The 25,071-nt window shown below is 40.4% G+C and overlaps 2 protein-coding genes across 7 annotated transcripts; one reads left to right on the forward strand and one right to left on the reverse strand.

Annotated features, from left to right (window-relative positions):
- Positions 1–624: 624 nt before the first annotated feature.
- On the reverse strand, positions 625–20,111 carry HNRNPK (heterogeneous nuclear ribonucleoprotein K). 6 transcript variants are annotated; one of them, XM_080362092.1, is made up of 16 exons: positions 19,930–20,111; positions 17,133–17,212; positions 16,955–17,034; positions 15,984–16,093; positions 14,647–14,703; positions 13,095–13,138; positions 12,134–12,206; positions 11,508–11,621; positions 10,351–10,479; positions 9,540–9,847; positions 9,135–9,189; positions 6,305–6,355; positions 3,336–3,357; positions 3,176–3,258; positions 2,532–2,701; positions 625–1,752 (listed from the first exon to the last, which is right to left on the reverse strand). In XM_080362092.1, exons 3-16 carry the CDS (start codon positions 17,001–17,003, stop codon positions 1,719–1,721), a joined length of 1,299 nt encoding a protein of 432 aa, XP_080218218.1. In that variant the 5' UTR covers positions 17,004–17,034; positions 17,133–17,212; positions 19,930–20,111; the 3' UTR covers positions 625–1,718. The 6 variants fall into 6 exon arrangements, with proteins under 6 accessions (XP_080218218.1, XP_080218221.1, XP_080218220.1 ...); XM_080362095.1 differs by lacking the exon at positions 19,930–20,111 and adding an exon at positions 19,656–19,767 and having other exon boundaries at positions 625–1,691; positions 15,984–16,081; XM_080362094.1 differs by lacking the exon at positions 19,930–20,111 and adding an exon at positions 19,656–19,767 and having other exon boundaries at positions 15,984–16,081.
- Positions 20,112–22,183: 2,072 nt separating this feature from the next.
- Positions 22,184–24,171, forward strand: RMI1 (RecQ mediated genome instability 1). The gene has a single exon (XM_080362233.1). It carries the CDS (start codon positions 22,207–22,209, stop codon positions 24,088–24,090), a length of 1,884 nt encoding a protein of 627 aa, XP_080218359.1. The 5' UTR covers positions 22,184–22,206; the 3' UTR covers positions 24,091–24,171.
- The last annotated feature ends 900 nt before the right edge of the window (positions 24,172–25,071 follow it).

Here is a 25,071-nt window from a genome sequence, read left to right on the forward strand (position 1 = left end):
AAAAAATTTAAAAAGCCGCCCCCATAGCCCCTCCCACCCGCCTGCTGTGCATACACAAAAACTGGGCACCCGTGGTGCATTTTGCCCAACCTTCACCTTGATTGCAGATTTCTCCCTCTGTCGTAGACGCAGCCTTTCCCAAACGAGTGGCACTGGTATGTTTGGCTACTGCCAGCTTCCTCCCCGCAGACAAGAAAACCAAGGTGGTGCCAATTTTCCTTTTCTTTAAATGAGTGATTACAGCTCTGCCAAGGAGGTCAGCCTTGCAAATAACCTCTTAGCACCATGCTTTTCCTATTAAATTTTAAGAGTAGCTGCATAGTAGGGCAGGAATTACCCTAATATCATTCAAAAAGCAAAGTGAAATGTTTTATGACCCAAGGAAATAAACCCAAACCACCAACACCCCTTCTTCCCCCAACAAAAAAAACCCACAAACTCCCAAACAAACAAAACCAACCCAAAACCTAACACAGTAAAACCTAAACACAGTAGAAGAATCCACACTTTGGACCCATTACATACACATGTGGAACACTTTGGCGCTTTCAAATTTGTTTTTATTTGGGAAGTGAAATCAAAAGTTGTAAACTATAAATACAAATGCCAAGGTAATACATGAGATATCCAGAAGCTTTATATTTTAAAATTTCTCACAAATAATTAATGTAGAATTCAACAAACAACAGGGAAACCAAACAAGTTAAGTCTTGCATACAATTAAAAACAAGGTACAGAGTTAGATACCGTCAATTTGCCAATTCATAAGTTTCTACCTCATACAAATAAAAGCTCAAAACAACTAAAACTCATTCAGTAATGGTACAGCGACTGTTATTTCTAACAGTGTTATCTGCATTAAGCAAGCTGTCTATAACCAGGTGTACTTTACCACTGTTTACTCAGTGACATCACAATGTTTTAAAATATTTTATTTATAAACTGTCACCAATATATATATGTACTGCAAAGAGGGCCAAACACTTGCAAAAATGTTAAGTTTTACACAACATTTGCATGAATATTTTTGCATTTTCTCTCAAACAGCAGAGTAATTGTTCTCACATGGTTTCTTCAATTTGTGATAAAATCCCACGTAACTCCATCTATACTAAGGATGCTGAAGAGCAAGCTTAACAGCAACTTTCATTTATGTGGGGGGAAAACAGGGCATATCCATTTTGGATACTACCTTATCTACATCTCAAGAAAAATGAACACCAAGAATAGTTTCACTAAATTTATTTAAAAATCAAACGTTTCTTACAAAAGAGCATTACATTCTGCACACTGCTCTCGAAGGATGCCAGAGACAGGTGGAATACCAGTATTTTCTCCTCTCCAAAAAAAATTACAGTGTACATAAAAGCAGGGTGTTCACAACAATTACAGAAAAACAGTACAATTTATCACCAACAATGAACAAAAATAAAATTCACTCTCTCTGCTGCTGCTCCAAAATTTCAATGTTAGTCTCATGCGCCCTTCCCCTCCCCCCACGTATTTGTAAAAGAAACTAAAACATTACATCTGGTGGACAGCAAAGATTCCACTACACCTCAAATGCAGAACACCTATGAAGCAGAGGAATGTTGGCTTTTTAAACAGAAGCAGATTAAAAAAAAAAGGGGTGCAGGACTCCTTCAGTTCTTCACTAGTCTTAGAAAAACTTTCCAGAATACTGCTTCACACTATAAAAAAGAAAAAATAATCTTGCATTAGAATCCTTCAACATCTGCATACTGCTTCACACTATAAAAGAAAAAGAAAAAAGCATGTATTAGAATGATGGACTGTACATCTTGCATCAATATTTACAATGACATTCTTAGAGCAGATTAAATGACAATTCCTAACACATTTTGAAGCAAATAATTTTAAAATATTAATGGCTAATAATTATAAGTATATTATTTTAGGCACATCCAAGTATTAGTAATCTAAGGCCAAACATTCAAGTTAAAACATTAAAATCTGCTATAACAGTCAGCATGTTAAAGGAAAACTAAGCAAATTAAGTCTGAAGTTGTTAATATTTGGCAGAAAAGAAAAGATAATGTCAGCAAGGTGTGAAATGCTGCATAACAGCACCAAATCGTTATCAACTTGACCTGTAGAGGCATAGTCTGTGCTATATGGCAGACTGCGATTTGTTGTCAATTTAGTTATCTAAAAACAACAAAATCACTAGTCTTCCACACAGAACTAGACCAACATCCACTGAAATCTTCTATATTTTCTACAGGCTCTATGTAATTTATTACAAGTAGTTTTTTTGCAGCAGTTTTCACCAGAGAAATGAGAGTACTGCTTGGTTAAGGCGTCTTCCAGCAAGATTAGTTTTGAGGGTGTCTTCATTTTAATTAGAAAGGAGAGCAGAAGAGAATCAAGGCAGAACTACTACTGGAGAAGTTAGGTTCAATTAGATAATTAAAACCTGCCTTCTAAAAACTATCACAGAGAAGGGCAGCTTTAGAATGTACATGTCAATTTAAAATTGACAGTAGGGACAACATTAAACTTTAACTTGCCTGTTCTGCAGTAAATACTGTGCATTTTGTATCTGGTCCTGTGTTCCTGTAATAGTTATTATCCGATCTTCCGAGCCTTCTAAGGGTTCATCAATTTTGATGGAAGCTCCCGACTCATGACGTATTTGTTTGATTCTCTGGCCTCCCTTTCCAATAATGGATCCTGCCAACTAGGGGAGAAAGCAAAGCATTCATTTCCTGATACAACTTCCTCTCTAAGAACAGTTACAAAAATTAAAGCAGTGTTTGAGTAGCTTCCTAGGTTAAGTTTTAGGAGTTGCAATAGAAGCTTACTTCCTTACAGCCTCAAAACAGCCCTTGCAAGATTAATTGTATATACACAGGTCAGATAAAACTGAATCAGTTGCAAAAAAACAAGTTACACAGACCATCTCTACTACTGAATATTAACAACTAGTAAAATTGTTTAGTGTGGTGTCTGTAAAGACACACACAACCTGAAGAAAAGACTTTTAGTGATTCAGAAACACTTGTTTTATATTAGAAGCACTTATCAAACACCCCAAATACTTCTGATTTACTTATACAGTCTGAGAAAAGGCTGGAGGTCTTGTTTGTTATCTTTTTGTTTTGTTTTTTATCTAAGAGAAAAGGCAAGTTGAAAGTAAGTCAACTTTACTTACATCTTTGGGAATAGTTACTTGTGTTGTGATGATGGGTCCACCAAGATCTCCATATGAGCCGCGCCCCCCTGCGTAAGAATAGTCTGATTTAAACGTATGCATCAAGCCCTTTAATAACTAAATAATGAAGTACATGTAAAGGTTCTATATAAACACTTACCATATCCAGAGCCACCCTCAAACTGTAAGAGAAAGAGGAAAAAAAATGTAAATAGTGAAAAGCCATGCTTCATTAATGCATTTTCATCTTAAGTGTCATATTGTTAACTTCGAGCCTATTTTATGGAAAAATATCAACCCTCAACCTTACTGTAAGAGTGTTGTGCCATCAAAAGCATACTGCAGCAAAGGGCAGGTCAGAAATGGGTCAGTGGGAGAAATCCATTAACTTCTTAACCTGCCCCATCAAAGTCATAAAATGACATAAAGGATCCAGCTATATCAGTTTACGAAACAGCCTCACTAATTGAGCTGCTGGTAGACAGTTCTTGATACTGACTCAGCCCTGAACCTTGGACTAAACTAACATTTAAATGAAAATATCACAGTACAGCCTTATAAATGCTACCAGTACAGCTCGGGAGAGACTCAGGTCTCCAGTTTTGGGACAAGAAGTTTATCCAGTAAATGATCTCCATCTACATCTCCAGGAAAAACAAAAAATAAACCAACTAACCAAACAACAACCAAACAAAGCTCTCAAAAACAGCTCTATAACGCGTCTCCTGATTCAGACTGCCACAATCCTTTGTATCTTAGAACAGATAACCATGAGTTACTTCTGTTCTGCTAAAACTGCCATACACCAAATCTCAATCACTGCAATGAGCACTCCTGGCCTCTTCATTTTTAAGGTTTGTAGAACAGTATTTGACTTGAAGTGCTTCATTTCATCTAATGCCTTGTAAGCGCACAAGATGCCATTTTTTCTGCTTTCTATAGAAGCAGAGAATAAATATGCAGAGTTCTCCATAATTAAACTTCTGGGAGACTGCTGTGATGGCCTCCACGAGCAGAGGCCAGGGGCTGCCCTTGTGCCAGATGGTTCTAGCCAACACCAAAACGGACCCACTGCTGCTTAGATTCAAGATCATCAGCAAAGCTGGTGGCACCTCTGTGATAACATTTAAGCATGGGTAAAAAAACACCCCAGCACGCACCAGTTTTAAGAGATGAGCAAGGAAAAAAAGTGAGTGAAACAAGCCTGTGGAGAACACAGTGAAGAAGGATGGGGAAGAGAGCACTGGAATGGAGAATCTCCTGCAGCCCATGGAGAGAACCAGGCTGGAGCAGCTAGCCACACTGTAGCCCATGGTGGATCTATGCTAGGCACAAGCAGATATGCCTTGAGGGAAGCTGCAGCCTGTGGAAAGCCCATACAGGAGCAGGTGCCTGGCAGGACCTGTGGGGGACTAATACTGGAAAAGTCTGTTCCTGAAGGAAGAATTCCCATGAAGAGGACCCAGGCTTGAGCAGTTCATGAAGAACTGCGGCCCCTTAGAAGGACCCATTATTTGAGCCATCTGTATGCAACTCTATCCCATGGGAAGGACTCCACACTATAGCAGGGGAACAGTGTGAGGAGGAACAAAGTGTAATGAACTGACCATAACACACCAACCCTCACCTTCCCTGCACTGCTCATGGCAGAATTGTAAGAAGAGTAGAGAATGAAGGAGTGAAGTTGAGCCTGGAAAGCAGTGAGGCATGGTGGGCAACTGGTGTTTCTAGTTCTCTTTGTTTATTACCACACTATTTTTAAGTGGCAATAAATTATACTCTTCAAGTTCAGTGATCAGCCCATGATGGTAATTAGTAAATGATCTCCCTATCTTTATCCTGAGTCAAAAGCTCTTCTATCTTACTTTTTCCCCTTATCCTGCTGAGGCAGAAGAGAGAGCAGCTGCATAGGTGCTTGGCAGCCAGCACCAAGCAACCACAACTACTTGTTTGCAGAAGTTGTAACTCAGTAACTTTTTCCAAAATACAGGGCATTTCAAAAAGATTGAACCAACACGTTACAATTACACAAAAATTTACAAGCGGTCATCAAGTTTTTAGTAACTTTTAAATAAATGCTTTATGTTCCCTCCATCTGCTACAGAGACTGTAAGAGTTTCATTCATGGGTGCAGAGATTTAGTGATTTCAAACAGGGTCCATCTTTTTGAAACACCCACTATTTACCTGCTACACATTTAGAATGGAAGCTACTCGGATCAAAGAGTCGAGCTTATCGTGTTCTCTAAGCAACCTATATTGTTGCTATATAAGTAACCATGTAACCCACAATACACATTGTAATACAACATAACAGAATTTGTAGTGGAGTCCAAAATACAAGAGAATGAAGCACACTGCTTAGGACTCAATTTAGAGGCTGACCAGAGCAGCATACTGCATACAGAGATATACTCCTGCTGATATTTGCCACAGGATGCCCTTTTGGGCTGATCTCTTTTAAAGAACAGTACCTTCCTTGATAATTTCTGCCTCCCCAGACTACAAGACAGCAAATGAACTTGCAAGCAAATGAATTAAGCTAATACATTTGCTGTGTTTATGTAAGCTAAGAACTAACATTTAATATTTGGCAGCACTTTGCCATCTTCTAGACAGCATGAACACATGATGAACCCTGTAGCTTCCCAAAAATCTATCCAATCCAATGATTTATTTTCAAATAGACTGCTAAGTAAGCATAGTAGTTTATCCACAAATGAAATTAAGAAGCTGGTTTTAATATCTGCTATTTTAAATGTAAGAAAACACAACACCATTAAGTTAATACAAAATATATCTCCTAAGTGCATGCATCTAACAGTGCATCAGTTATGGAGGAAGTTACTACTTACAATGTGAAAATGTGGTGTAAAAGAGGCAAGAGGTACATAAAAGCTTCTCTCTTCTGGCTATGCTGCTCATATTTCTATACCTCTATTAACATTACCTGTCTGCACAGGACATACCGTACAGACAAACTGTCAATAAATTCTCAGTCAGAAGGACAGCCTTATGATTTTCAATAGGTGCAAGTTGCCACTGACTACACTCAAAATCAGGAAAATCCTTTTATCACTTAACCTGTTCAATAAAGCAGTTTTAAAAAAAAAAAGCTGAGCACACTCACCAGCTCTGGTGGCTGCATGTCGTCACAGGCATCCACATGGCACTGCATCATCTTCCAGACACAACAAAATAGGAAGAAAAGAGGGAAGAGATCTAAGTCCATGTCATGCAGACTTACAGGTAACGTGGCAAGCAAACACAATACATGCTGGTACAGAAAAACATTTATACTACAACAAAGACTTAAGTATGTGATTTAGACCACTTTCAAGACCTGCTCCCTTTTAATTTCACCTTGAGAGAACTGTAAATGGTTGCACTTTTTCCCCTTTCTATAGTGTAAACAGGTTTTTCCTCTAGCAAAAAAGGTCAGACAGCTAACAGCAGAGCAAAGCTTGAACAAGCTTTTTTCCTTTTAGAACAACTTCAAGTGCTATTAAAAATATTTTATTTCTGCCATGCATTAGAATATGAAGGTTTAATAAGACTGTAAATGTCAATGATTGTCTCTATGCCAACAGCAGGTCAAGCAGGAAGAACACTGCTTCTTGTGTTCTATCAATTCATTTGCATGTATCTCATAGAGCCAATAACTAAACTTAGCAGTCTACTGCCGCCTAACTGTATCAGAAAATTAATTATGTTTTTTAAATGTGATTTGTAACATTTCTTTTGGAATTCCACAATTTCAGCAATTTATGTTTATTTGTGCACTCCAAAACCAGCTTCTCAAGGAGGATATCTTAACATGTATAACAGAATATTCTACTTCAAAGACTCGTTTGTTCCAGTGACTACTGGTACTAGAATAGAAACCAGATGACACACTGCATTGATAAGAGCTCAACTTTCATACCTAATGAAAGAAAACATTTGCAGTCCTAACTGACGTCAGATTATTTTATCAGAGTTTTCTGTTTTTTAACAGAGTTGGCTAGGAGAGCAAAATTGGACACTTTCTTCCAGCATCTACACGGACAAACAGAAGAGCTGTCATACACTTTTCCTTTATTGGCTTTTACATGCTTGTTAATGTCACATCTCTTAAACATGAAGAACATTTCCTATTTTTTAAGTGTATGTGTCTTTATTCAAGTGTTTATATGCGTATGTGTATTCACCTACACCGAGAACTTAAAAAAAGATCAAGAATTAGGAAGCATTTGAAGGAGCAAAAGCATGTTAGAAACCTGAAGACACTCACAGAAGTCTGCAAAGAGACAGTCCACTCAGAAGACATTCTAAGTCTCTTATTAACTCATACTTTAAAATTTTGAGTACCTTGAAAATTTTAGTACCTGATCAGCTAATTTAAAAAAGTGAGGGAATCAAATTACTTCATATGCTTTCCACTTTATTTTTCAGCCCTCCCACCGGTATCTGTGTGCATTTAGGTATCTCAAAGAGGCCTGAGGATGAAGGTGTTAACAAAGAAATACTGGAAATACATTCAGGTTTTTTCAGCTGCCAGATAGCCCTCATGCTCCAGAGGCATTTGATTTGGAATAATTACACATTGAAATATATAGCTCTGTTAACAGAGAAACAATGTCTGTCCTCCATGAAAAAGCTTCAGAAGAGATATTACAAACCAAACAAACTCTTCCAACAGTGGTGCATAATTGAAATACAGCTGTAAGCCAGGCTAACAGAGAATTTATCCTCTTAAGTGGGTGACTTTGGACGTGGAAAGGGAGTTAAGATATCTTCTAAAATCAAAATGGGGTCTTCTCATCTGAGCATTTACAAACCTGTCAATACTGTCATGTCTCTGGAATTCCAAAAAATTCACAGTTCAGCATCCAGTTTTAAAGGTCCTGAACTACTCAATCTTTTTGCCTTTAGTGGAGAAGAGAACTGGCAAGAAGTATTTCTGTACATTCCACGTTTCCATGATTTGAGATGATAATTTGAGAAAAGCATCTATTCTTGCCTTTTACTGCATCTATGTGAAATAGAATCTATATGAAAAGGGCTCTCTGGCAGCTGTTTTTCCCATGCATTACTTAGTTCACAAACCACCATGACAGTGATTTACTCAAACTAGAGTGTTTCACTACAGAATGGTTTCTATACGAAACTGAAAGAAAAGGTCACTCTCCATTTCTGGCATGATATTTCCAGCTCCAGCCTCACAGTCCATGTGAAGACCTCCTATCTGCTTTCACAAGTTAGTATATTAGGATCATGGTTAACTAAAACTAGAAATTAAATACAGTCTTCATTGGGAAGCAGTCTTCACTTTAAGCAGGCTACAATACTTGGTCATAAAGGAGCCAGAGCCATGAGCAACTTCACTGCAAAGAGGAAATAAAATTACTTTTTGGAGTGAAAAAATGAACAGAGATGACTCCACTTGTAGAAACACAAGACAAGAACTGACTCCAAAGAGCAACAATCACCAACTAGAGTTCTTCATAGATACTAACCTGTATTACTCTATGTATAACTGTGTTTTCCAACATTAGTGTTAAGAATGCTTGTATGAATTAAATAATTTCAAAGAATGTTGTTCTGATGTGTTCTCTTTATCTGAAAAGCCTACCAATTCCTGTTTCTATCACCTCAATTAAAACAAAACAAAACAAAAGCAAAAACAAACTAAGAATGTCAGTGCAAGAAAACGTGCAAGGCAGAGCACAGTCAAACCTTCTGTATCATTTTCGATGGCAGGGAAGAAACAAAGAAAACAGATCACAGCTCAGATACCGCTTACAGTCCGAACATTTTTCCACAGAAAAGAACATTTGTATGGACAAAACATTTTGGTTCTACCATCAGAACCATGCATGTCCCACACCTAAGTGCATGTGTTCAGCAACAGTATCTTCAGACACTCAGCATGCTAACTGTGCTTACGAAACAGAACAAAGCAAATTTTACACTCGTACCATGCCATCGTAACGGTCTCCTGGTCTGCCCCTTCGGTCATAGGACATAAGATCTCTAAAATGAAAAAAGCAGCAGAACGTGAATTGTGTTATAAACTAGTTTATCTATTCTAATTTAAATTTCCACATTCATAGGTCACACACAACTTAAAATTTCAAACTACTCTAGCCAAGTACTGAATAACTTCTAAGTTTCAGAACTTTTGACTGTAGTCTTGGTAATTACTACAATGCAGCTAATAATTAAATTACAGTACTTTTCAAAATGATCTGGTCTAATACACACTCAGTCCTGCATAATCACTATCAACATGAAAGCATGGAAAAAACAATGAACATATGAACATGATTCAGGAGGTGCTACACAATATGAGCTTTGTATAATGCATTGAAGCGACAACTCACCCGCCACGAGGAGGCGGTGGCGGAGGAAGAGGAAGATTACGAGCTCTGCTGCCACCTCTACCACCACGACCTGGTGGAGGTGGTGGAGGTCCTCTGCGAGGGCTCATATCATCATAATCTCTTCTTGATGGAGGCATAGGTCGTCCACCACGACCAGGGGGCATACGATCAAAACCACCTCTTCCACGCATTGGAAAACCTACTGGACGTCCCCTTCTATCATCAAACATCATTGTGAAGCCACCATAGTCATATGTTTCATCATAGAAATTGGGATCGTAAGGCTGAGCACGTCCTTTAATTGGAGACTAAAACAAGCAAACAAAAAACAATCCCCACAACCCAATTAGGACTATTACGACTGGCATATTTAATGAAATTAATATATTAAATGTATAAATACAAATGTATGCATTTGGAACATGTTCTTGATTTCACAATGCTGGTAAGAAAGGAGGAGATGGCAATGTGTTCCCGTTGCTGTGTACTTAACTATGATACTGAAACTGCTGTTACGTATCAGTGGCAAATAAATTTCGTCTCACTTCCTCTTCAATTTTTGCATCTTAATGATATATGCAAAGCATGAATAATGGCCCACTAGTACCAAAAATTGCTTCCCTCCCCTGTAAGGTGCAGCTCTATTCTAGAAAACAAAGAATTTCAAAAGGCGGTAACAGTCAATCATGTTGTTACTGGGAAAGGAGGAGGTACTGAATTCAAAACAGAAATGGAAAGATACCATTTTTTATCCAAATGGTCCCTAACATTCGTGTATGCCAGTAGAAGAATAAAATCTAATAAACATTACCTCAGAGATAAGATCCAAAATTATCTTGATACATTCAACAACTCTATCAGGTTTTCCACCAATAAGAACCACTCTGTCAGTAGAATGAGGACAACACTCTTGAAAGAGCTTAATGGTGGTCTGAGTGTTCTGTTGAGAAAAAAAATAATCCAAGATTGTCTTATCTAAGTATTTTAAACATTGTAAACCATTAAAACATTTTAAAGGTAACAATCCAAAAGGCAATTAAATTCCCAGCCATCTTAAGTGCATACTTGCTTCTGAGTCCTCACAACAAATTTAATTTTAAGATCACATATGTTAAAGATCTGTGCTGACAGAGTTTTGTACAAAGAGGAAAAAAAGTTCAATTTTCTCCTCTTATGGTTACGGCTCATCTACACCATCATTTAACTGAATACCAGCAAAAGAACCACATATCCATTGCAAGCTTACAGATTGTATTAACCTTCATTTGTCAAGAAAACATGCTTCTGATGCAAATAGCAATGGTACTAGGATTACATCTAGTTACCTTGCCTTCCTCAACCCATGCAAACAGGTATCAGCTTACACCTGAACTGACCTGAAACTGCCTCTGACACAATGATAAGGAAGGACAGAAAACAGAGTAGTTTAAGTTCATAGAGACCATTAGCTTTTAAAAATCTCATTCTTTCACTGAAAGAAAACAATGGTCTTCTAGGAAACAATAAAAAAAAAAAAAAAGAAAACAACACAAACATAAAAACTAAGTCCTTTTACAGTAAAATTCAGGCATTTATTGTATTATCATTGTACAGGATCATGAGATGCATTCACCCTAAATCATTCTGCATGTCCAACCACACGAATAAATCTAGTCTATGTAGTCATCCATTTTAGAAGGTGTGAGAAATGCAATTCTAATTTGAAAAAAAAAAAAAAAAAAAAATCCTTTCTTATTCTACGACACAGCTACTGAGATGCTTTATAAGAAGTCATAGGCGCTACCACCAATGAGGACTTTACTTCTGAGGGTTTGCAAGAAAGTTACAACTCAACATTGAAATCATGTGTGCAGTATGTTCTGAAGGCATTACTACAGAGAAGATATTTACACCTGCCCCTTATGAACACAAAACACTAAGTTCTTTATGGAACAAAAACCAAGTATCAGAAGAATAGGAAACAAGTACCTCTCTGAGTTCCTTTATTTTAGCACCCTTGACACCAATAATTCCTCCTGCCAAGCTCTGGTGAATGAGAAGTCTTAATTCGCAGTCAAAGTCACTGCCTTTGTAGTGTTGATACTGTAAGAAAGATACATACAAGTAAAAGAATATTATATTAGTCACATCATTTTTTTTCTCTAAACACAATAGTATGACTTATTGCTGAATTGTAATCCTGTACTTCCTTTGATAGATTCGTAACTATTTAAGCACCTTACCTGAACATAAACTGGTATCAAATCAGTTTTCTGTATTTATTACATTGCCCAACTTTCTACAAAGAATTAAGAAGATACCAAACAGTGCAACACTTACTTACAAAGCCAACACAGGATACAAGTTACAACTGCTCCAAAATGGGGACAAAACAAGTCAGGAGGCCATTTGAAATGTTAATAAATACTGACTGATTCTGTCCTCTATCAAAAAATGAGGACATGTACCTAGAGAGCCATAACCCTTCTTTAAAGTGCTTTTATTTTTTATTTTCTCATTTACTGTATTTAAACCGCAGCAAATCATTTAGAACCATCTTGTTTCAAAAACTTGTAATCTACCTCTAAAAAGAAACAAACTTTTAAGAGACATACCTCTTCTAGAGTAGGGATAATCTTCTTCAAGATTTCTCCAATTGTCTCTATATCTGCACTTATACTCAAGATGCTGTTGGAGCCATAATGCCAGAAAATATGGAGAAGATGGGAAAGAAGAAGTAGAAGTAAATTTTTTCCATCATCATATACAAAATTCTAGTAAGATCTGCTACACAGAAGACCTTACAATTAATATTCCCCATTTAAAGTAAACCTGTTCGTTGAATTTACAACACATGCATCTTTGTTTATGCCCAGTATATATGCATGATAAGATTAGGTAGGTCTTGCAGAGAAAGAAAGACAGAATGGGCTTTTGGAAGGGCTCAGATTAAGTGGGCAAGAAATTGACGCAGAACTGAAAGTAGAAGAGAATACTCATGTTCCCCGCCACCACTAATTTAGGATACCCTCGCTATTACATTGGTAAAACTGGCACACCTTCTCAGAAAAAGTAGGGATATGCAAGTGGTGAACACTGTATCTGGAGTAAGGTTATGAGACCAGTTAGAAATCAGATTACTAATGGGCTCTCCAAGAAAACAAATACAAATGCAAGACAAAAAAAAGACAAAACAAATGAGAAGTGAAGGAAAGTGAACCAGAGTTAGCGTTTCATCAGAAATAATTATGAACAGGCAATGTTGACGGGAGCAAGGTGGGCCACAAAGACAGAGCGAGAGACTATTTTGAAACAATTTGATTTACAATGCAGCAAATATGCAACACTTGAAGCTGTGCTCCTTCCATTGAAATAAAATTAGTGGATTGTTTGGGTGGGCAACTCACGTAAAAGTTCAGTGACAAAAAGACTTAATGGGGAAAATAAGACAGAAAACTTCAAAAAAAACAATACACCGTCTATAAGGGGATACTATTTAATTATATCAAAGGCAGGTAATAAAATACATTTCTCTCTTTCTAATCAGGCAGTGAGGCATAAACTGTTGGGACATACCGCTCGGGGCCACTGCTGTCTGGGACTGAAACACTGGCATTGTACTGCATTGGTCATTGGCGTTCGTGGATGTTGGCATTGGGCATGGGCATTCAATCGGAAGTTGTCAAGTATGGTACCCGTTTGGCAACGAGCACATTTTTGGGCATAGCCAACCAGGGTTTTCACATGGGCGTTCAGGGGCGGATGGGCCAACGTCATGGTGGGCAACGCAGGGGCAAGTCGATCCAGTACATGGGCAACGGAGATATATGGCCAAAAAAACAAGGAGAGGGAAAAGGGGGAAAAGCAATAAATTTTAATTTAATACAAACTATACTCATTACTCTCAATTAATGAAACAAGCTTAAGTTGTTCTGAAGACTAACACAATAACGGATTGTTACACCAACTGTGGCTTAACAGTATGGACTTTAAAAATGAGTCACTTGATCTGACTGAAGTACTTTTTTTAGTTTTAATATTTGATGTTTCAGTAGAAGGCTGGCTCATGAGGGTAGACACAAAACCTGTCGAAACTGATACTACCAGAACCTTGGGTAAACTGGGGAAATTAGTTTTCCAGACCAATCTGAACTACCTGGACTTAGATGGTGACGTATTTATTTACTAAAAAAAAAAAAAGCACTCCACCAAAAAAAAAAAATCAAAAAAAAAAACACCCTAAAAAAAAAAAACAACTAGCTGTCAAAGTTAGTGAGCATATGTATGATTCTTGTCCATTTTGAGTTAAACCTCTAGCTGCAGTACTGATGAACTTAGTCGGAACTGATTTGTAGTGATATGTTGCCAAATCTTGTGTTGAACAGAGTCTTAATCGGGAAAACTGTTGAAATTGTAGCTGATGTTAAGTACAGGAGTGTAAACAAATGGAATTTAAGAAGCATTGCCAAGTTTTATAGATACACAACATTAACACTGAGCATGTGTCTAGTCACAAGAGTCAACCCACTGTAAAATGTGAATAGGCAAATAAGTCATGACCACTCAAAAGTGCTTCCAAGTAACAGAATAGAATGTTCCTTTACTGCTCTATACCCATATTTAAATCAAGCAACCTCAACATTAATGCTTTCGCACTTTGTGTGCAAGGTGTTAAAGAACAGATGGACTATTTTGCTTGTTTGACTTTTTAAAGGAAGTTAAAGAATTTCTCTATCACTGGGTTAAGCCAGCCACCTGTAATGGTTTCAGTAGTACTATAACTGATTCACACATATGGGAAATGGTGCAATTAAGGGGTTTAAGCTTTGTCAATATTTCTAATTAGGATGTTAACTCACTTGAAGTGTGTAATTTAGCAGAATGCTATTCAAAAGTGAAGAGATTTAATATAAACCTCTCCTCCCACATGAGTCAAGCTGGGTTTTAATCATAATAGAAATTGAGAACTAAGTTATCTACTTTAACAATCACTATAAAAGGCTTGTAACTGGACTATTGATGTCTAGAGTTGAATTGCTCCCATTTCTAGAAACTAATGCGATCAAGCTTTTGATGTAGTGCTCTGAAAGAATTGGTGTTAAATTAGTTCAAACTTATATATACTCACGTCTGTACGAAGTGCCTTAATATTTTTGCCACCTTTTCCAATCACTGCTCCAGCATTCTGGAAAATAATTTTCAGAAGTTATGTTATGCCAACACAGCACAGACTACATTTTTGAACTCAAGACTAAGAATGGTAAATCTATCTTTGCATTACCCTGTTGGCCTAGGGGGTTGGGGCAGGTGGGTACTGGTTTTGAAAGGTTCATTCATTCATGGAAAAAATTAGCAACACCTCTTAGCACTCAACTTAGAAAAGAGAAGAATATTCAGTTTTGAAATTAATTTAAATTCCAAATGGAAGTTTCTAGGCAATTCTCCCTGTGTTTAAGCATCTCAGACTATAGCTCTCAAAAAAATATACTGTGTGAAAGTAATGTAGGTCGACAATTTCCTTAGTTTATTTGATCAACTTTTTTTTTTTTCTTAATTTTTTTTTTAGGTATATGTTTGCATACTCCATTCTTGCACTCCAGATATTTCATGATAATTTCAAGTGTTAATTTTGACATCTGCAGGAATAAAACAGCAGATAGTCAGGAAAAGTAATTGCCTAGTTATATTTTTCTCGGGTTATTTCAAGTATTACCTGCAAAAGTATTGCTTTTAATATACAGATCATACGTTACGCTAACAGCACACAAAATATTTTTGAGTGCCCCTTGTAACTTGATTATTGGTCAGAATGCTATGCAGAGTTAAGACAACACTCCCCCATGCCAATACAAAAGACTGAGATACTTCAGAAAGCACAAACCATCTGGAACAACTGGAAACACCAGAGAAAATTCACACATAGCAAATTCACTTCAACTGTTTACATTTGTCAATGAAACCACTGTAATCACTGAAGCATTACTCCTACTTTTATTCCTGTTGATAATATCACAACAAGTTTAGTAGATCTGTTTGGCAGAGCTACTAAAATCCTAATAAAGTTCTCATCTTAACTTCCATATTTAGTCTATAGTCACTAGCTGATCATTCTTTATGCTGCTTTCTTTCCAAAGACTAATACATATAATTCCCCTCAAAACAACAGCCTTCCACTCCAATGTAAAAACACCTTAAAATTTATATTGCTTTATTTTTTCCAGCAAGTACACCTTTTCAAAAATAACTTTATTGATCCTTGGGCACTTACCCTTTAAAAGAACTACTGAAGTTAATTCTATCACAATACACTTCCACTACCATTCATGCACACTCAAAATAATTCCTACTAAGTTAGCTCAAATTAAATAAAGCACATATTCTTTCCAAACATATCTCAAGATACACTTTGTTACCCCTGTCTCGAGCAATGTTATAAGCAAAACCAGTAAAAACATAAAAGCATACTTTGCTCTGAAGCAGGATGCGTAATTCAACCATCTCATCCGTGTTCCGAGATCTTTTGAAGGCCTGCTCTTCCTCCATATCTTCTGCAGGACGCTTGCCTGTAGAAAGGTCCATAGGGAGGAAATACAAACATTTATTTAACTTTCTCAGCCTTAATAAAATGGAATGCATGCCAAATTTATACTCTGTATCCTTAGCACATTCATTCCTATTAGCCCAACACCAATTATTGATGCCTACTTTAAATATCCATAGCACAGAAATAGGTATTTACTTCATCAGCCTATGTATCGATTAACTACTGAAAATCCATTTTAAATCTATGAAATATGTTTCACATGAGAATGTTGCATATAGCCAGTGAGAAATTCATTACACACTGTTTATGGCAATGCAGCATCACCCACTTAATATTTATTCATTTATAATTAAAAATAGGGAAAAACTTTTCAGGCAAAAAGCACACATGTTATTTGCCCAACACTGAAATGCTGGTGGAATAAAGTAGCACTTCAAGTACTGCTTGGAAAAAAAAAATGGAAAAAATCAACAACAGTGATGTCCTAACTTCCTCACTACTTGTGCCCAGGAAGCTTTTCATGAAGCTCCTCAGAGGTATTTCACATATTTATATCCTCACGTGTAAAAACTGCAATAAACAAATGCAGTTAATAGATATGGCTGATAATACCTGTTCAGTCTCCACAGAAGTACTACATATATTTTCAGATCCTTAAGTCATAACTTTCAGGTGCTTATCCCTTATCTAAAACATGCCAACAGAAAGATTACGCATTTATGCTTCAAAAGCATGTGTAATGATACTAATTAAAAATGAAATAATTTCATGCAGAATCCAAAACTACTGTTGACACAAACATCTGATACAGTTAAAGCATTGCAAAATATTTAAAAATGTTGAAATGTAAAGAGGTTCTTTCTTAAAAGAAATAGCCCTTTAAAAAATTTACCATTTGTCTCTGTGTTGGTAAAGGTCTCTTCCTGTTGTTCAGTCTCCATTGCCTTTTTCTCTTAGGTGGGTAGGCAAAACCTGTTGAAGAATAAAAGAGCTGGTACATCTATTTTGTGAAAATGCAAACTGTATGTTGTGCTAAAGGGAAAAAAGAAATGCCTGCTACTAGAACTTACCGCTATTATATAGCCTTGCAGACAAAAACCTCAAGTATTCTGGGCGGGATCAAAATCCAACAGCCTATTGCTTCAGGAGCCTATGAAAACAGCATATATCAGTTGTGACTCTGCTCAGATACAGCTCTAATCCTCACGACATTCAAAAACCACAGGTTTAACCCCAGCTTTTGCTACTAAGCTTTTCTCTATAAAAGAAAAAGCACACCCAAACCAAACACACCACTAAGAAGAGATAAAAGACAAGTCTGTAAACTTTCAGATAAACAATTACTGACTTACAGTTCTTAGGCACATGTTAGTTTAAAGAAACCATATGTACTAAAAATTATTTGCAGTTATTTAAAGTGAACACGTATTCAGCTCCAAATTTCCACATGTTATACACAATACGCACCTTGGATTTACTTTTCAGAGGACACTACATAACAATCTGCTCTTGCTGTTTAGTTCTACACAATCTAAACTCAAAAAGTCCTGTTATGGTAATTGTCAGCATTAGTTTTATAAACGCTCTACCTATGTACCAGCAGGCATTTTAGTGTGCCTTCCAGTCATTTATAATAGATCAATAAAATAAAAGTTACAACTTCTAGCTACACAGGACAAAAAAAAAAAAAAAAAAAAAAAAAAATCAAAATACCACTCTCTGTAGTTACATGTAATCCTTTGCCCACACAATCAAGAACCTCAAAAGCAGCTGAATTTCACCATGATTCTGTGAAATAGGTATTTTGTGACCTGCTTTTGTTAAGTTGAAATCAGAGTACTAGTAAGTCTCATCAGAAAGAAGTCTAAACAAAAAAAAATTGTGCCACTTATTATCTTCAAAAATGTGCTTCTACAGATAACACAGCAAAACAACCATATATTCCTCCCTTGTATTTTATTAATTCCCCCGCCTCAATAAATGCTAGCCACTCACCCTGGGATGCAGGAAGGAAAAATATGCCGTGCATCTAACTTTGTAAACATACTCTCAGCCAGCTATTAATTTGTAATTGTTGTCGTATAGGCCTACGGCCAGCACTACCTTCCCTGCACACACTGCTATTTCCAGGCATTTAAAGTGAGCTAAAGGACACACAGATGATACCAAAATCTCAGCGAGACTTTGCCAAAACTCTTATGCAGGCGAAAGTAAGGAGGGGCCGGATAGATTTTCACATGGTTTAAACAGCCCTTTCGGAGCCGTTATTCTATTTCCAACTACTCCAGGAATTCTAGAATAGTAAGTAATGAACTGCAATATAATGCTCAGGGCCTGATCTCCCCTAGTCACGTGTATTTACCCTCCTAGCCAAACCTCCTCTGGCGGCGCATGGGTAAGGTACTTTCAGTTACCGCTCTCTACTGGGAAAATGGAGCTCGCGAGATTAAACTGACCGATATTTTCAGAAACACCGAAACTACGAAGTGGCCACAAACACAAGGCAAAAGCTGGGAAACAGGGGCGCGCCTCAGCCCCCTTCCTCCGGGACGCAGCGGCTCTCCCCGCCACCTCCCCCCCCCGCTCCTCCAGCCGCCGCCGCGACCACGGCCCCTGCTGCCGCTCGCCGCGGCGCCGAGAGCCTGGCTAGCTGCCAGGCGGGGGAGCGGCGGCGTTACATAACTCCCGCAGCCCCGGCCTCAGCTCCCCGGCGGCGGCGATCAGCAGAAATGGCGGCCGCTGTAATGGCGCCTTCCCGCTGCTAGGCGGAGCCGGGAACGGAAAAGCCGCCACCACCACGCGGTCGCAGAGAGACTTACCCCCCTCTGCCCGCGAAGACACAAAGGAGGCGCCCGGCGGCCCACAGCCAGCGCGGCCGGCGGTGCGGGGCAGCCGCGCCGCCAAAGGGACTCCGCCGCGACCGCCTCCGAGAGCGCCAGGCCGTGACGCGGGGCGCTCTCCAATCGGCCCCCGGAAGCCGCCTGCGCACACGCCGCGGCCGGGAGCGCCCTGCCCTCCGCCCACCATAATGCCCGACATCTTCGCCCCAGGCACAGGTTACCAAGGGCAGGCGCAGGAAGGCGGCAGACGTTTCCCGCCCATGGAGAGCACCCGCTAGCGCTACTGGCCTCAGCGAGCCATGCTGGCCGGGCTACAGGACCCAGGGCCGCCCGCGGGGACGCTGCGCACCCTTCTCGTCTTCCCCCCAAGGCGGGAGAGGCCTCTGGGGCCCGCAACTGCCCGCAGCCGCCTGAGGGGCTACTCCGAGCAGCAACTGAGACAGCAGCATCCCGCTCTGCTCCTTATGCACGCAGCGCTAACCCCATTCCATCGCCCTCCCTGTGTGAGTCCCCGGGAGCCCCGGGGCGCGGCGGTGAAGGGTCCCTGAGTATGAGGCCCCACGACAGAGGTGGCGCGGGCCTCTCGCACCGCTGTGTCATGCAGCCGCGCCGAGAGGGGCACGATAGCAGCTCTGCTGGTCCCAGCAAGGCCCGGCCCGGCCTGCGTCCGTCCCCCCACCGCCCAACTCGAGCGTGCGCGCAGCGCCCCCTCCTCGCCGGCCCCAGCTACGTCTCGCTGCGGGCTGCGCGTACCTGCGCCCACCGCCGGCCCCACCGCGTACAGGAGAAAAAGGGGAGCAACGGCCAACGCGCAGATCCACCACCACTACCAGGCGATTGGCCCCGTCGCCTCCCCCTTGCGCCGGCCTGCCGCCTCTCCATTGGGCGAGGCCGCTGCCCGTCAGGGCAGAAGGGCGGCCCCCGCTCCGCCCCGCCCTCCGTGAGGGCCAGAGCGACACAGGCCTCGCTGCCGGGTGAAAGGCGGCCCTAGCTGCCCTGCGCTGTCGCGGCCGGTTAGTCTTTTTACCTGCCCGGTGGGAGCCGCGATGGAGGCGGTACAGGCAGCGATGGCCGGCAGAGGAGAGCGAGCACGACCTCGGCCGTGAGAAGAGAAAATGGCGTCTGCGAAAACCCCGCCTTGTGCTCGCTAGCCGGCGCCGGGCGGACGGCGCTCTCGCGATGTTTAAAAGTACGCGCGGCTCCTATTGGCTGCTGGGACGCGCGGGGTTTTTGGGGGGGCTGCGCGCGGAGAGCGGCCTCACCCTTTTCCCGGGCCGCGGTGGTGGGTGCAGTGCCGCCTGCTCGCCCGGTAAGTGCGGGTGGCTCAGCTGTGGGGGGAGGGGCTGCGAGGTGCGACACCCGCCCCCCTTTCCCCCGCGCGTCCCCTCACTTCCCCCGCTCGCCTCCCCCGCTCGCCTCCCCCGCTCGCCTCCCCTCAGCGCCCGTCAGGGCCCCGGCCCGCGGAGGCAGCCCCGCGCGAGGGCCAAGGCTGCGGCTCTGTTAGTTAACTAACGACACAGTGTCTTCTGAGCGGCGGAGCTCTGGGGAGAGCTTGCAGGCAGGATGTTTTTTCTTTACTGCAGTGGAAAACAAACAAAACAATCCTGGTCTTTCTTAGCTATTCTCAAGGTAGTTTTTGTGTTCCTTGTGCTCTATAGGGAGGTTGAGCACCTTGGTCATGCTTTCTCAGGGTGAAACACGATCCAGACAGCATATTTCCTCAATATTATTAACAACGATCTCGATGCAGGAGTTGAGTGCAAGTTTGCTGATCATAACCAACTGGGAGGTGCTGTTGAGTGTCTTGAGGGACATGAGGCTTTGTAGGGGGATCTGTATAGACTGGAGCATTGGGCAGTCATCAATGGCATGAGATTTAACAGTAACAAATTCTTTATTCTGCACCTAGGACAGAGTAATGCCGGGCACAAGTATAAATTGGGAGAGGAGTGGCTGGAGAGCAGCCCTGCAGAAAGAGACCTGAGCGTGCAGGTTGGCAGCAGCTCAGTACCACTCAGCAGCGTGTGCCCTGGCAGCCTGGAGGGCAAACTGTATCCTGAGGGGCATCAAACACAGTGTAACCAGCTGCTCGAAAGAGGTGATTATCCTGCTGTATTTAGTGTTGATGCAGCCTTGCCTTTAGTGCTGCTTGCAGTTCTGGGCACCACAATTTCAGAAGATGTGAAGGTCCTTGAATGCATCAAGAGGAGGGGAACAAAGCTGGTGGAAGGGTTGGCAGGCATGAACTGTGAGGAGCACCTGAGGGCTTTGGGTTTGTCTAGTTTGGAGAAAAGGACACTGAGGGACAGCTTCATTGCTCTCTGCATTGCTCTCCTGAAGGGGAGAAGTGGAGCGGGAGGTGCTGAGCTCTTCTCTCTGGGATGAAGTGATGGGATATGTGGGAATGGTTCAAAGCTGTGCCAGGGGATGCTTAGACTTGACATGAAGAAGCATTTCTTTACTGAGAGGGTGGTGAAACACTGGAACAGGCTTCCTATAGAGGTGGTTGATGCCCTAAACCTGGCAGTGCCTTAAAAATTTGAGGCATTTGGACAGTGCCCTGAACAACACACTTTAGCTTCTGGTCAGCCGCAAACTGGCCAGCCAGTTGGACCAAATGATCTTTGTAGGTCAAACCCCAGACTGGGTCTCTAGATAACTGATGTTTCAAGCTAGCTTTTTGTTGTCAGATACAGAGCTTTCATGCAGTTAACAGTGTGAAAGTCACCCTTGTGATGCAAGTGCTGACAGGTCCCAGCTTGGTTCTGTTGTAGAGGGAGTCTCTTACTTCTGTTCATATGAGTACTGATTAAATGGGATAATAAGTTCTCAGGTCAATTTCTAAAGTAAATTGGCTGTTAACAGCAGCACCCAGAGAGGTAAAAAAAAACAACAAAAAAAACCCCCATACATATAACAGTTACTTCTGTTTTTTTGTTTTGGTTTTTAATCCATTCACTTTCCATCCATAACAAAAGGATTTCAGTTATATGTTTCTAGTTAAATCAACAGAAAAGGAATAGTCACCAGGCAGGGTTGCTTGTAGAAGTCTCCATACTTTCTTCATACTCCATGATGTGTAAATTGAACACACTTTTTATGTTTACTGGAACTTTAAATATTGGAAAAGCATGTTTATTTTTAGTATCTATAGAAGTGTTTTTAATATAAATTGCTTCAATGTTGTCACACTTAGAATAGTAGAACTTTAAATTGAGAGCAGGTTTCTGTATAATATGTGTAAGGGATTTGTCATTTTTTGTGTTTTGTTCTAGGGAATTCACTTTCCTAACTTAAAAGAAAAATGTCTACATCTAACATTGCAGCAAGAGTGGAAACTTGGCTTTCATCCACGTGGCATGTTAAAGTTCCTTTGGCATGGCTGGAAGCATGTATTAGTTGGATCCAGGAAGAAAACAGTGGTAGTAACTTAAGTCAAGCTCAAATCAACAAGCAGGTATTTGAGCAATGGCTTCTTACTGATCTAAGAGATTTGGAATATCCTGTTTTGCCTGATTGCGTGTTAGATGATCCCAAAGGAGAGTTGTCAGGCTTCTACTCCATACAGATTGATTCCCTAGTTGATGTTAGCCAGCCAGCATATTCCCAGTTGCAGAAGCTAAGAGGGAAAAATACTGTAAACGAAGAAGTAACAGCCAGTACTCAGGGATTCCAGAAGTCCTTGGAAGCAAATTCTGCTCGAATGCTGATGCTGCAACTAACGGATGGGGTACACCAAATTCAGGGCATGGAATATCAACTGGTGCCTGTCCTCCACAGTAATCTTCCTCCTGGAACAAAAATCACTGTACAGGGTAATATTGCATATCGTCTTGGAGTCCTTCTGCTTAAACCAGAAAATGTGAAACTGTTAGGGGGTGAAGTGGATAGTCTTCTGGAGGAGTATTCTCAGGAAAGAGTCCTTGCTAGATTAATTGGAGAAACTGAAACCCCTAATTCTGTTGGACAAGCTGGTCACAACCAAATGGTTTCAGGGCCTGTGGGTGAGCTGGAACAAACTCCAGGCCCTTCAGATGAAGAGCTTTTAGCCAGTCTTGATGAAAATAATGAATTTGCTTTAAACAGCGAAACACCTTTAGAAAGCGGATACTGCAGCAGAAGCAACAACGTTAGTACAGCCTCAGGTTTACTCACTGCACACAATGGAAATGTTTTGCTACGGGAATCTGGAAGTTCCTTGCCTCCTTCAGATGAACAAGTTTTGCCTCCCATGGAATATGTCGATGGCTTTTTAAATGACTTTCCTTTGGAAGATGACTTTCTTCTGGAAGAAGAGATGCAAAGAGAGCTGGAAGAAGTGCCGCCAGTGGTCGTGAACAGAAACATAGGTTTAAATACTGAGAGACTTCCAGATAGATCTAGAAGCTCTGGCAATTCATCTTTAAATGGCACTTGTGAAGAAGATGATATAAGTGAAAGAGTTAAGACTGTAGAAGCTACTAGCAAGCAAAAGACATTCGTAAGAACAGTATTTGATGGAGATGGAAGTAGTATGAGTGGCATTTCACAGCACAAGAGCTTACATCAGACCTGCAATTCTGCAGACTTTTCTTTGGAAAATCCTCTTGATGAAAGGCAGAATGATACAGACTTAGATGAGAACAGATGCAAATCCCCGCATACTCGTGACAGCGGGCTGTTAAATGATGATCCTGTATTTTTCTCAAAAATGGATCCAGAAGCAGATGAGCAGAAGCATGATTCACAGACTTTTCCTTGCAGAGCAGCAGAGGCATGTTTAGATTTTTGTTCTCCACCTTTCACATATATTTCCATTGTTCTTGCAAAAAAACCGCAAACTGTTACAATTCTGAAAGTTAAGTGTTTTATTGTTACTCTTACAGGAAACCTCACAAGCAGCAATGGATCCTGGGGTATAAAGGCAAAAATTTCTGATGGTTCAGCTTATCTGGAAGTAGATTTTGCTGATGATATTCTAACAAGTTTGATTGGCTTTTCAGTGTCTGAAATGTATAGGCTGAAAAAGGATCCAGCTTTACGTCTGAAGCTTAAGGATGGTTTAGAGAAGTGTCAAAAACAGCTGATAGATCTCTGTTGTTTGATGACTATAGAATTTAATCCACTTCAGTCTAAAGCCACTGTATTAGTTCTTCAGGATGCTGATGCAAGGCATCTAGAACAATTGAAGAAACGTTTGAATAAATAACCTGTGCAAACGTGCAGACTGTCTGTTAGGAAAATTTTAAATCAGGTTCCTCTGAAGGACTGCTGAATATTAAATTTTAAAGTTAAGTGGTATGCCTTAGCTCTTATAAGGAAAAATAATGGAAAAGTGAGAAGAGGAGCTGAATTGTTGTAGTAAATCTTAAAGTTTGTGTCTTATGGTGATAGTACTGAAATATATTTTCAAATATGTCTGTCTTAAATTTATATACTCGTGTATCATTTTCATTCTGCACTAAGGCAAGGTAGTAGGAAAAAAAAAAATCTCAGAAACTTTGCTGCACCCTACCTCCTTTAAATTTGTTCACTCTCAAACTGTAGAACGAAGCAGTGGCTAGACCAAACAATGTGGCAGGTTTCCAGATAAACTAGGCTGGCAAGAACAGCTTGAGGACCAGCCTAATCCTACTGGATACTAGTTTGGGCACAACGATGCATGCCGTTATAACCCAGCAACTTCCTTCTTGTTGAATTAAGGCAGTGTCCTCAGGAAGGAACAGCTAGTTGAGATAATGTCATTTTAAAGTATCAGTTAGGAATGCCATGGGAATTCTTGAAGGGTGTGCTGTACTGCTCCAGCACTATGACTTCACACTGTAAAGGCTTATATATTTCAGGTCATATGAGTAGGAGAAATTTTTCACAGTAACTGAGTATGAAACATGAGAAGGTAGAACAGTAAATGTAACATTTAGTTCTAAATATAAAACTCGATTTCTCAATGTCTTTCTATAATAATGTTGGGCATTGATAACTCTCAGCTTTTTGTTATAGGGAGGGAAAAGTGTTTTATAGTAGAATAGTTCTGAGTTATCTGCTGGAAAGCAAATTTAAATGTACCTGGGAGGGAAGGGCAAAAATAACTTTAGAATGTAAATAGTACCCCTCATTTCACATCCAGATCTGTTCATTATGGTCCTAGAAGGAACAGAACACCAGCAGTAATGACAGCAAATGAGAGGTT

This window comes from Nesoenas mayeri (assembly GCF_963082525.1).
Source record: "Nesoenas mayeri genome assembly, chromosome: Z".
NCBI classification, from domain to species: Eukaryota; Metazoa; Chordata; class Aves; order Columbiformes; family Columbidae; genus Nesoenas; species Nesoenas mayeri.